Source organism: Pseudophryne corroboree, chromosome 2 (genome assembly GCF_028390025.1).
Source record: "Pseudophryne corroboree isolate aPseCor3 chromosome 2, aPseCor3.hap2, whole genome shotgun sequence".
Taxonomy (NCBI): domain Eukaryota; kingdom Metazoa; phylum Chordata; class Amphibia; order Anura; family Myobatrachidae; genus Pseudophryne; species Pseudophryne corroboree.
Genome location: NC_086445.1, coordinates 944,761,055 through 944,774,602, shown reverse-complemented (window position 1 = coordinate 944,774,602; position 13,548 = coordinate 944,761,055). Strand labels below are relative to the sequence as shown.

Below are 13,548 nucleotides of genomic sequence, written 5' to 3'. Positions count from 1 at the left end.
CCTGTACCAGCGCTCCTGTTATCAGCCTGAGTCTGGTACCTCTGCCTCCTGCCTGTATTCAGTGCTCCTGTTATCAGTCTGTGACCAGTGCTTCTGTTATTAGCCTAAACAGTACCTCTGCTTCCTGCCTGTCTTCAGCGCTCCTGTTATCAGCCTGTGCCAGCAGTTCTTTTATCAGCCTGAGTCTGGTACATCTGTCACCTGTCTGTATGCAGCGCTCCTGTTATCAGCCTGTGCTAACTGGGAGAACTTTCCTACAAGTTCTCCCAGTTGTCTGTCAATTACCCACACATGGATGACAGCAGGGTGGGGACAGTTACATCACAGATATTGGGGTCTCAGGTGAGTCTACAAAGGACTGGGCAGTGAGTATTTCTCTTATTGAAGAATAGTAATTGTGCTCTAGTGATTCAGTCTTACAGCTCAGAAATACTCCTGTTTTATATATACATTAAACTTTTGTTTTATATATATATTACATGTGTTTACAGATGGCGGAGGAAATGAAACCATCTATTTTGCCACTTGCCTCTAAGATGTTTGAGAAATACTTCTGTGAATTGTTCGACCCTATCCTGACCTCCCAGAACCCATCACTCAGACAACAAAAAGGGAACTGGGGACCTCAGTACTTCTCCGGGAATGCTTTTCTTCATCCACAGCACAGACCCACGGAACCCAAAAAAGAATACCATGGTGCTCAAAGTGCCAGTTCACGTTTACCTACTCCCACTCAAAATGAGAGACTTTCTTTTCATCCTAATAATGATAAGGTAAAATGTGTAAATTCCCCAAAGGGATTTGTGGAAGTGACTGCAGCAGGCTTAGGGGGTCATTCCGACCCGATTGCACGCTGCAGTTTTTCGCAGCGGTGCGATCGTGTCAGAACTGCACATGCGTCGGCACATGCCAGATGGCTGACGTCCGTCGTTGCCTAGCGATCGCCTCTGACTGATTGACAGGTAGAGGCGGTTGATGGGTGGGAGGGGGCGGCATGGAGGCATTTAGCTGCCGTTTTCTGGGCGGTCCGGCCAACGCAACCGCTGCGTGACCGGACACACGCAGCCGCTGCGATCCTGGCAGTAACATGTAACTCCTGGCCAGCCGCAGCAGCTGCGCTGGCTGTGAATTACTCTTCAAGTACAAAATCGCTTTTGTACTTGTGCGGTAGGGCCGGGCCAGACATGCGGGGCGGACTAGTCCTGTAGTGGGCGTCCACCCACATGTCTGTGTCAGTGATCGTATCTGTGCTAAATTTAGCGTAGCTACGATCAGGTTGGAATGACCCCCCTAGTCCAAAGGAATAAAGCATACCTGGGTACATTAGATCAAAGATTTAGACTAACGGCCAATTCACATGATAAGAATCAGTCTGAGTATCCTGGACATAAATCCTTAGGTCTCACTTTAATCACCAGTGCAATCTATACAGTACTGCATGTTAAATGCTTTACTTTGGAATGTAGAGGAAGCGGAGGGGGTGGTCGTCCCCTAGGACCCCAATACATAGTGGCCTCCATACTGCAGCAAACATTATCTTTGGTTAGCTCTTAGCTGCTCTGGGTGACTGCAGGCTGTATTAACTGTAATGCAGTGGAGAGACATGAGTGCAGAGTTTACTGCAGACACAGTTACCGGCACTCACCAAACACATACAGAAGTTAGATAAACACCTGTTCCCCAGGTCCAGCTCTGACACCAGGAAGCTGATGTCATGCAGCCACCACCGCACCACCATGCAGCACTCCTGTTATCAGCCTGAGTCCAGTATCTCTGTCATATGCCTTTGACCAGCGCTCCTGTTATCAGCTTGTGACCAGTGCTCCTGTTATCAGCTTGTGATCAGTGCTCCTGTTATCAGCCTGTGACCAGTGCTCCTGTTATCAGCTTGTGATCAGTGCTCCTGTTATCAGTTTGTGATCAGTGCTCCTGTTATCAGCTTGTGACCAGCACTCCTGTTATCTGCTTGTGATCAGTGCTCCTGTTATCAGCCTGTGATCAGTGCTCCTGTTATCAGCCTGTGATAAGTGCTCCTGTCATCTGCCTGTGATCAGCGCTCCTATTATCTACCTGTGACCAGTGCTCTTTTCATCTGCCTGTGACCAGTGCTCCTGTTATCTGCCTGTGATCAGAGCTCCTGTTATCTGCCTGTGATCAGTGCTCCTGTTATCAGCCTGTGACCAGTGCTCCTGTCATCTGCCTGTATTCAGTGCTCCTATCATCTGCCTGTATTCAGTGCTCCTGTTATCAGCCTGTGATCAGTGCTCCTGTTATCTTCCTGTGATCAGTGCTCCTGTTATCAGCCTGTGACCAGTGCTCCTGTTATCAGCCTGTGACCAGTGCTCCTGTTATCAGCCTGTGACCAGTGCTCCTGTTATCTTCCTGTGATCAGTGTTCCTTTTATCAGCCTGTGACCAGTGCTCCTGTCATCTGCCTGTGACCAGCGCTCCTGTTATCAGCCTGTGCCAGAGCTCCTGTTATCAGCCTAAGGGCCTAATTCAGACCTGATCGCTGTGCTGCAAATTACATTGTCCTGCGATCAGATAGTCGCCGCCCAGGAGGAATGAAACTGCATGTGTTTGCTGTGCGAAAATTCCCCTCAGTCAGCGGCCAGCTTCAAAAGCGTTCACAACTCATTCACCATCGAATCATTTTTTAAGTCTGTGCAGCCTGTGCGAAGCCCAAGACTTGCTCCACAAGTGCAATAAAATCAGACTGATTAGGTCCAGAGCAGACGTCACACGCCCTCCCTGAAAACGCTTGGGAACGCCTGTGTTTTTCTGGACACACCCACTAAACGGTCAGTTACCACCCATGAACAGCCTCTTCCTGTCAATCACCTTGTGAACGCCTGTGCAATTGCAATTTTCGCATCATCCTGTCGCTGCTGTCCATCGTGCACGCGCATTGCGGTGCATACACATGAGCAGTAGTTCAATAATCAGCTGCTGTGCGAAAACTCACAGCAGCGACCAGGTCTGAATCGGGTCCATAGTCCGGTACCTCTACCTCTTTCCTGTATTCAGCGCTCCTGTTATTAGCCTGTGCTAGTGCTCCTGCTATCAGCCTGAGTCTGGTACTATTGTCACCTGACAGCATCACAGATGTTGGGGTCTCAGGTGAGTCTACACAGGACTGGGCAGTGAGTATTTCTCTTGTTGAAGAAGAATAATTGTGCTCTAGTGATTCAGTTTTACAGTTCAAAAATAATTGTACTATTGTTATAATAATCAATCCACTAACGGGCAATACTTTATTTACTTCTGTTTTATATATTTATGTGTTTACAGATGACAGAGGAAATTAAACCATTTATTATTTGGCCACTTGACTGTGAGACGTTTGGGAAAGAATTCTGTGAATGGTACTACCCTCTCCTGAACTCCCAGAACCCATCACTCAGACAAGAAAAAGGGGGCTGGGGACCTCAGCACTTCTCCAGCAATGCTGCTCTTCATGTAGAGCACAGACCCATGGAACTAAAGAGGCAATACCATGGTGCTCAAAGTGCCAGTTCACGTTTACTTGCTCTCATTCAGAAAGAGAGACTTTCTTTTCAACATAATAATGATAAGGTAAAATGTGTGAATTCCCCAAAGGGATTTGTGGAGGTGACTGCAGCAGGCTTAGTCCTCAGGGATAAAGCATACCTGGGTACATTTGATCAGAGATTTAGACTAACGGCCAGTTCACAAGATAAGAAATTTAAGATCAGTCAGAGTATCCTGAACATAAATCCTCAAAGTTCCAAGTTCCGTCACTAGTGCAATCTATACAGTACTGTATGTTAAACTTTACTTTTTATAACATTGAGCCCAGGGCTGTTTCTAGCCAATTTGGCTCCCAGTGCGAGATTTCAAAATGCGCCCCCTCCCCCCATTGACATAAAAAAATGCACCCCCCCCATAGATATTTGTTTTTTAAAGTGCACTCCCGACAAGGGTGTGTGGCCTCGTTAAAATGAGCGTGGTCTCAGTAAAATGGGCGTGGCCTCATCTGATCTCATCATCACGCCCACCACAGGAAAAAAATAAAATAAATAAAAAGTCCCCATTTTACACATTACGGCAGGCAAGAGTCCCCATTTTACAAAGTACGACAGGCAAGAATCCCCATTTTACACAGTACGGCAGGCAAGAGTCCCCATTTTACACAGTACGCCAGGCAAGAGTCCCCATTTTACACAGTACGGCAGGCAAGAGTCCCCATTTTACACAGTACGCCAGGCAAGAGTCCCCATTTTACACAGTACGCCAGGCAAGAGTCCCCATTTTACACAGTACGGCAGGCAAGAGTCCCCATTTTACACATTACGCAGGCAAGTGTCTCCATTTTACACATTACAGCAGGCAAGAGTCCCCATTTTACACAGTATGGCGGCAAGAGTCCCCAATTTACACAGTACGGCAGGCAAGTGTCCCCAATTTACACAGTGTGGCAGGCAAGTGTCCCCAATTTACAGTGTGGCAGGCAAGTGCCCCCATTTTATACAGTGTGGCAGGCAAGTGTCCCCAATTTACAGTGTGGCAGGCAAGTGTCCCCAATTTACAGTGTGGCAGGCAAGTGTCCCTAATTTATACAGTGTGGCAGGCAAGTGTCCCCAATTTACAGTGTGGCAGGCAAGTGTCCCCAATTTACAGTGTGGCAGGCAAGTATCCCCATTTTATACAGTGTGGCAGGCAAGTGTCCCCAATTTACAGTGTGGCAGGCAAGTGTCCCCAATTTACACTGTGGCAGGCAAGTGTCCCCAATTTACACTGTGGCAGGCAAGTGTCCCCAATTTATACAGTGTGGCAGGCAAGTGTCCCCAATTTACACTGTGGCAGGCAAGTGTCCCCAATTTATACAGTGTGGCAGGCAAGTGTCCCCAATTTACACTGTGGCAGGCAAGTGTCCCCAATTTATACAGTGTGGCAGGCAGGTGTCCCCAATTTATACAGTGTGGTAGGCAAGTGTCCCCAATTTACACTGTGGCAGGCAACTGTCCCCAATTTTTACAGTGTAGCAGGCAAGTGTCCCCAATTTATACAGTGTGGCAGGCAAGTGTCCCCTATTTACACTGTGGCAGGCAACTGTCCCCAATTTTTACAGTGTGGCAGGCAAGTGTCCAGTGGGGGGGAAGGAAGGGAGAGGGGGGAGGAAGGGACAACTTACATATGATCTTCCCGCTCCTCGGGTCGGGCCGCCTCTTCTTCCTTGCGCCGGCCGCCTCCTCCTTCTAGCTTGGCTTCCCCTCCCCTGTCTTCCCGAGGGTACTCCCGCTTGGGGGGCGGAGTTTCGCGGAATGACGCGATTGCGTCGTGACGTCATGACGCAACCGCGTCATTCCGCGAAATTCCGCCCCCCGAGCGGGAGTACTCTCGGGAAGACGGAGGAGGGGGAAACAGGGACAAGCAAAGTGCCGCGGTGGGCGCCCCGTGCGGTTGCACGGCTCGCCCGCCGCAAGAAATGGCACTGATTGAGCCTCAGGGCTAGATGGGATTATAGTGGAGGCGGAGGGGCTGGTCACCACCTGGTGCCCCCATACATTGTGACCCCCATATTGCAGCAAAACATTATCTTTGTCTAGCTCTTAGCCGCTCCGGCTCCTGGTGACTGCAGGCAGAATTAATTGTTGTAATGGTAGGGGAGCAAAATGGCATATATCTATATTACTATTTTGGATTGCATTCTACTTTTTAATGTGTTGCATCATCTGACACATACAGAGAGGGGGGTAAATTTACTAAGATGGGAGTTCTATTTAAGATGGGATGTTGCCCATAGCAACCAATCAGATTCTATTTCTCTATCTTGCACCTTCTACAAGATAATACCTGAAATCTGATTGGTTGCTATGGGCAGCATCCCATCTTAAATAGAACTCCCATCTTAGTAAATTTACCCCATGGTTGGAAACTTCTGTGACATGAATGTCTGTGGTTAACCTGAACTTTATCTTGTTGTGACCCTGACATTTTGCACCTGCTTTTAAATAGTAACTGAAACTGCTTATGTTAGCTACCTTTGCTTAGCCCAGTGGTTCTCAAACTGTGTGCCGTGCCACACTGGGGTGCCTCAGGACACTTGCAGGGGTATCTTGGATTTGTGGTCTTAGACTAATTCAATTTACTTATGGTCAATGTAATAGGCAAAACCAGTGCTGGTGGCTGCCAATCATAAAATATACGGACAAATAGACGCACCCTGTCCCTCAACACATCACTGACCCTAAGGATGACATATAAACACAATTTATTAAATTTAATATTTATTTCTAAATTTCTCAATAAGAATCTTTTGGCCTCTGGGTGCCGTGAAAAAAATTCTGATTCTCTAGGGTGCCATGATTCCAAAAAGTTCGGGAACCACTGGCTTAGCCAATGATCATGTTTATACCTTACTTGGAGTGATGTTTCCGGGCTTTGTCCTCTGTGATATAAAAACTGAAAGACTGCAACACAAGTTGCCGAATAAAGTTGGTGTGATGTGAACACACCAAGCTGTCCTGGACCTGTGCATGGCCAGGATTTTCCTGATTGGTATCTAGCCTGGAAGTGAGGATGCGGACCGGGATACTACAACCACTTGAATATATCTTTTGTTAAGTACCGCTTATTATTAATATTTCTAAAAAGCATATTTGAATACATTAACTGTCTTGTCCGCTGTTTTTTAATTCAGTGTATCCAAAGAATCCAGTTCCACCGTGAACATTAAAGGTTTCAGAAGTGGGATACAAGGAATTAAAATGTGGATATGACATTTTTTAGGAAAATGTTTAGTGGTTCTAATAAGTTGTGGGAAGGGGGCCTGGACTGCACACCTTAGCTTCTTATAATGGGATGTGCTACCTTGCTGGGACTTAGTACTACAATATAGGAACAAGAGCGCAGGTGCACCATACACCATTAACATTATAATATTATTATTATTATTATTATAATTATTATTATTATTATCCTTTATTTACATGGCGCCACAAGGGTTCCGCAGCGCCCAATTACAGAGTACATATGCACATTATCAAAACAGGAAAACAGTGACTTACAGTTGAAGACAATATAGGACAAGTACAGGGTAACTAAACATAACTACACCAGTAGACGACATAGAAATAAGTTTCAAGGTGGCCAAAAAACTGCGAGATTTGGGCAGTTGAGGACTATTAAAGTAAGAAAAGGATAAGCACACGAGGGAAGAGGGCCCTGCTCGTGAGAGCTTACATTCTAAAGGGGAGGGGCAGACAGACAGGGGTAACACAGATGGGGTAGACTGAGCATGGGACAGGGGGTTAGGATGAGATTTGGCTGGGTTTGGTAAAGAAGTGGGTCTTAAGAGCCCGTTTGAAGTTCTGTAGAGAGGTGGAGAGTCTGAGGGGGAGAGGTAAAGAGTTCCAGAGAAAGGGAGCACCACGTGAAAAATCTTGGAGATAGGAGTGGGAGGAAGTAATCAGAAGACAGGAGAGTCGGCGTGCATTAGCAGAGCGAAGAGGACGGGTGGGAGAGTAAAGGGAGATAAGGTCCGAGATGTAGATGGGAGAGGAGTGGGTGAGTGCTTTGTAAGTGAGTGTGAGAAGTTTGAATTGGATTCTGAAAGGGAAAGGGAAGCCAGTGAAGGGCTTGTAGGAGAGGGGAGGTGTATGTAGTGCGTTTGGTGAGGAAGATGAGCCAGGCAGCAGCATTGAGGATAGATTGGAGGGGAGAGAGGTACAGTAATTATCAGGGAGGCCAGTTAGGAGATTACAGTAGTCCAGTCTGGAAAAAATCAGTGAGTGAATAATGATTTTAGCGTCATCCAGGGTGAGAAAAGGTCTGATCCTGGAAATGTTTTTGAGATGAAAATGACAGATTTGTGAGAGGTGCTGAATGTGTGGTTTGAAGGAGAGGGAGGAGGCAAGGATTACACCGAGACAGTGTACTTGGGGGCTAGAGGAGATAGTCGTGCCATCAATGGATAGTGAGATTGTGGGAGGTGAGGTTGTGCGGGAGGGTGGGAAGATGATCAGCTCAGTCTTAGACATGTTGAGTTAAGAAAGTGCTGGGACATCCAGGAAGAGATAGCAGAAAGACAGTTGGAGGTACGAGTGAGGAGAGCCATGGAGAGATCAGGGGAGGAAAGGTAGATTTGAGTGTCATCAGCATCGAGGTGGTATTGGAAGTTAAAAGAACTAATGAGTTCACCTAAAGAGGACGTATGGAGGGAGAAAAGGAGAGGACCAAGAACAGAGCCTTGGGGGATATCAACAGTTAGTGGAAGTGGGGGGGAGGTAGCGTCATGAGAGGAGACAGAGAAGGAATGATCAGAGAGGTAGGAGGACAGCCAGGAGAGGGCAGTATCACGCAGACCAAGAGATTGAAGGATTTGCAGAAGGAGAGAGTGGTCCACAAAAGCAGCAGAAAGATCAAGAAGAATAAGAAGAGAGTAGTGGCCCTTAGATTTGGCTGTATGGAGGTCATTGCAGACCATCATATCTGAGGTTCTTGGCATATATTGGCCAATATATGCCAAGAACCTCTGATATGATGGTTATTATAATGTTAATGGTTATATGTTGCACCTGCGCTCTTGTTCCTATATTGTGGTTCTGATACATGTAAAAATGTTGCTCAATACCATCTTGAGCATCCTGTATGCTGCACTAGAGTCAACCACTGCTGCAGTATAATGAGGAAGTTTGTTAAACGTCTGCAATCTGTAAATACTGCTAATGATAGTGATTTATCTGTACCTGTATATAAAAGCATTTATAAAACAGTTTCTGCTGTAATCCTGAGTCCCGTCATGCTATGTGACAAGCATCTTGTAAGGCAGAAAGTCAAAAAGGAAGTTCTCACAGTAAAGCATACTTGCCTACCCTCCCGCATTTCGCGGGAGACTCCCGGTTGTATGCAGAGTCTCCTGCTGCCCCGGGAAGTTACATAAACCTCCCGGATTCCCCACTGCCCAGAACTAAAGTTGTGACAACAGGACACAAGGGGCCGGCCACTGCGAAGCGCGGATGTATGGGTAGCAGTGGGCGGAAGTTGTAACCCGGCGGCTCCAGCACTGTGATGATCCTCCTCCCGGCATCTGTGCTGCAGCAACATTGAGTGGAAGCCAGCTGGAGCTGCAGCAGCTGATTATCGGGGTCATGATGCTGCGGCTGGAGTGACAGGGCTGCGCAGGGGTGTCTGGCACACCAGTAGTGGAGCAGAGCTGTGACCGACCAAGGACTTCAGCAAGGAGGAAGCACATATACAGACGACCAGGAAGGAGAAGGTAAGAGCAGGGGTGTATCTACCCATTGGCCAGGATGGCACTCGCCAGGGGCGCCAGGCAAGGAGGGGGCGCCGCCTGGAGGTGCCACCCGCGGCCAAAGGGTAGAAGAAGAGTACTGTCAGATTGTACCTGGTGAAAGTCTGTCACTGCCGGCACAGAGCCGGTGTCCGTCAGCATCGCACTGCACTAGTGATCAGACTAGTGTCCGGCAGTACCGCACTTGTAATCAGACTCAAAATAAACTACTTGTTGCTGGGAGCTCCCGGCAGCAAGGGCTGCTAGTCTGATCACTAGTGCAGTGCCGTGCTGACGGACACCGGCAGTAACACACTCTCACCCAGAGCTGGCCCTAGCCAATAGGCATTTTAGGCAAATGTCTAGGGCATCTGGAATGCCCAGGGGCATCAGTTCCCAAGGCTATGGCCAGCTCTGCAGCCAGTCAGGAGGAGAGAGGAGAGTTAAGGGCCCCATACACTTATACGACATGACGGTCCGTAATTTTGTCTAGGATTTCCCTTAAACCTCCCGGGCGGCAGGATAGTAAAATATACATCGTATGCGGTCCTTTTGTATACGATGTATCTTTTACTATCCCAGCCATTCCTGCAGGATCCGACAAATCACAAATGCAGCACTCGTGATATGTCGGATCTAGGGTGATCCAATCCGATGCTCACGGGAACGCGCATCGGATCGGATCAGGTGTAAAGCACAACGAAAATTCCTGATTTCACCCAATATATCGTCTCGAATGCCCGAATTGGGGTGAAATAGGGCATTATCGTTCTACTGTATGGGACCCTTTAGGACGGAGGCTGCTGCAGCAGCACACAGAGCCGGATCTCTGCTCACACAGGTAGGAAGCGACTTTACTTTTACTTTCTGCATGCCCTGTGGCTGAGCACAGATGGCAGCTGCAGAGGAAGCCAGGCATTGAGCCTGCGGAGCCAGAACCCTGCCCCAGCACTGCAGCATCACAGCACAAAGGTAAGATATGGATGGAGTAACGTGGGACTTATGGGGAGAGGAAGGTGGCTAATAACATTGCTATGGGGGGGGAGACCTATGAGGAGTGGGGGAAGGGAGGTAATGACACTGCTATGTGGGAGTGGGAGACCTATGGGGAAGGGGGTAATGACACTGCTATGTTGGAGTGGGAGACCTATGGGGAGTGGGGGAAGGGAGGTAATGACACTGCTATGTGGGAGTGGGAGACCTATGGGGAAGGGGGTAATGACACTGCTATGTGGGAGTGGGAGACCTATGAGGAGTGGGGGAAGGGAGGTAATGACACTGCTATGTGGGAGTGGGAGACCTATGGGGAAGGGGGTAATGACACTGCTATGTGGGAGTGGGAGACCTATGGGGAGTGGGGGAAGAGGGGTAATGACACTGCTATGTGGGAGACCTATGGGGAGTAGGGGGAAGGGGGTAATGACCCTGCTATGAGGGGTAGAACTATGGAAAGTGGGGGCACAGGGGAATATGACACTTATTGGGGGAAGACATGGGGGTGTAGGAGCAGCTGATAACACTGCTACTAGGGGGTAGGGCATGAGGCAGAGACACATGGGTAGGGGGGGCTAATTGCTCTGCTATGGGGGAGGGGGCATAGGTATGCACACTGTGGGTGGCATGTGTGCACAGGCATACCCTGAAGTTGGGCACACCCCACATGCCTAGTCAGACACTGCACAGATATTTAATATAGAACCAGCCCTGGCCAGCACTTGCTGACTAATTACACATAATACACACTATGCAGTCATGGTACCATCTCTTCCTGGCTCCCATTGACACTGTCCGCCGTGATTCCTAACCTGCCATTGTAGCGGACACCGCATACCAGGAGAAGGTTCTGTGTGTGAACTGTACTTGCTGATAGGGGAAGATTTATCTCAGGGGGATGGGGGAATCTTCTATATTGGGAGGAGGGGCCTATTCTGTGTGGGGGTGCAGGCATAAGTGATTATTAGGGCAGGTGCGGGTGGGAGTGTGGCTGTTTTTGGTGTCACCCCCTTGGAGGTGATACCTAGGTGCGGGCCGCACCCCCCTACACCTCCCTTGTGACACCTCTGATTGGAAGCACTATTGTGTACATGACCTTCCCCACAAGACCATGCCGCATTTCCAGTACTCACACCTTATTTCAAATGTGTGTAGGGGGTGGGGTGGGGGCGTGAAAGGATTTGCCCTTATTCTTTAACCCTCGATGTGATGGCCTCTTAGACGTCTGGAGTATGAACTTTTAGCCACAAGGTACATGCACAACACAAGCAGTAAAAATTCACACTGTTTATTGTTCGTTAAACATAAGTATATAAAAGAAAGGATTTAGGGCGTGTATATCCAAAGTCAATAACTAATTGGACAGAACACAAAAGGGGCTAACATAACATGATTGGCTAGGAACTGCCGCAGTGGAAGGATATGCATATATGGGTTTTCTACAAGTTTCTCAAAACATTTATCAAAGTCTGTAACAGGTTTCATCTGGTATAGAACTGTCCTTGAGAAGTCAGACACATACAAGCCTGGTATTGTATGAGGAGATAAAGGTATCCAGCACAGGGTAGCACGCATCTATGCAAGCACATAACAGTTCATATAGCATGTTTTAACCCTTCATTAGGGAAGTAGAAATATTCACTTTTACACTGTAACTATTATAAGGAAATTGATCATATAAAAAGTAATATTTACAGAGACAGAAGAGCTAACCCTTCAATCCCCTCTTAGAATCATGATTATTATATGACATGATTCTTGAGTGAGGCTCCTTTTAAATTTCTCCCTGTGGTGGTGTTAGATGTATAACAGGTATAGTTTCCAGGATATATGGTTATGGTGCTTCCTGGGTTGGGATTTTTTGACAATATGGGATATTCCCTTTTCCACATTTCGCACTGATTGTCATTTGTTTTGGTGTCATTAAAAAGGCTGAAAAAACAATTTTCCTGTTCTAGGGGTATATTAAGGGGCACTGTACCTAGGTGGGGCCTAGATTTGCCACAGACATAACAGTTGCTTTTATTGTGTTTGTTAGCACTATACTTCATCCATTCCAACCAAAAATTAATGTCAGAGAAACCAGTTTCAATAGCTAGGGTGTCTTCAAAGGTAGGGTTAGTAATAGCCACCATATCTTTAAAAGTGGCAATATGGGGCTTTAAAGGTTTGTTTTGGGGAGCAATTTTAGGCTGGTATTTTGGGTTTTTATACATATCCCATAAATAAAACCTTTGTCTTGCACTATAGTATCCTGCTTGCTACCATATACCAACTACATAAGTCTCATTGTCGCTTCTGCTAGGGTTCACTATGTTTAGTCTAAACCTGTATGAATTTGGGCCTTCATCCATCTTATGAATGGATAGTCTAGAAAGTAGGGGTACTCCATATTTGCTCCATCTATTTTTTTTTTTTGCAAATGATGGGCCATATTTCCAATCTGCTCCTGTATTCCACCCCACAGATTCCCAGGAATTACAATTAGATCCATAATATCTAATGTCATAGTACCATTCGTCAGTAACACAAATATATACTGTCTCAGACATTCCTGATTTCCTTTTCTGCTGTATGAAATGTTTGTTGTCAGCAAGTTTAGGGAACATGAAATAATCAAGGATGTATGTGGCTACGTGTGTATTGGAGGAATTGTACCACAAGGTGGGGACCCCATCTGTTTGTGTGATGTCGACTTCACATATTGTGAGGTGAATGAGGGCCAGTAGGGCTATCAAGGTAGTCCCCAGGATAGAGATAGGGGGCAGGTTCTTCATCGTTTTCTGTTCTTCTGTCTTCGCTAGGTGGGAGGTCAGGGCTGTCTGCCCCGGTTCGTACCTCACTGGAATCACTTGCTTCCCTCTCTAGGTCTGGTCTAGGAACCTTTTTTACTCGGGATGCATGGATCCAGGTAGGACTTTCCTCTGTCAGGACTGCTGTTCGGGTAACTGCTACGACCTCTGTCTCTGGACCATAGGTGAAGTCTCCTGGGCTCTTGTTCCTGGGGAGCACCTTCACCACGACTCTGTCTCCGACTTTAAAGGGGTGTGTAGGTTCCTGTGGATTCAAAAGGGTTTTTACAAACAACCTCATGTTCAATTTCATTCAGTTTTGTTATCAGGGACCTGACATACTCTTCTCTGATGAGTTCTAGATCTCCTTCCTGTATTACTAGTGGTTTCTTAGCCCAGGGTGTAGGAAAAGGCCTGCCCATTAGTATTTCAAATGGGGAGTAACCTAGAGTCTTTTGTGGGGTATTCAAGATGCTGGTGTTTAGCTTTATTAGGGTTGTTCCTGAGG

General features: G+C 47.2%; 1 protein-coding gene across 1 annotated transcript; it reads left to right on the top strand.

Moving 5' to 3' along the window:
• The first annotated feature begins 549 nt into the window (after positions 1 to 549).
• On the top strand, positions 550 to 5,216 carry LOC135050120 (foot protein 1 variant 2-like). Its single transcript, XM_063956298.1, has 2 exons — positions 550 to 773; positions 3,291 to 5,216. The coding sequence occupies exon 2, from the start codon at positions 3,961 to 3,963 to the stop codon at positions 5,158 to 5,160; it is 1,200 nt and encodes a 399-aa protein (XP_063812368.1). The 5' UTR covers positions 550 to 773; positions 3,291 to 3,960; the 3' UTR covers positions 5,161 to 5,216.
• Positions 5,217 to 13,548: the final 8,332 nt, after the last annotated feature.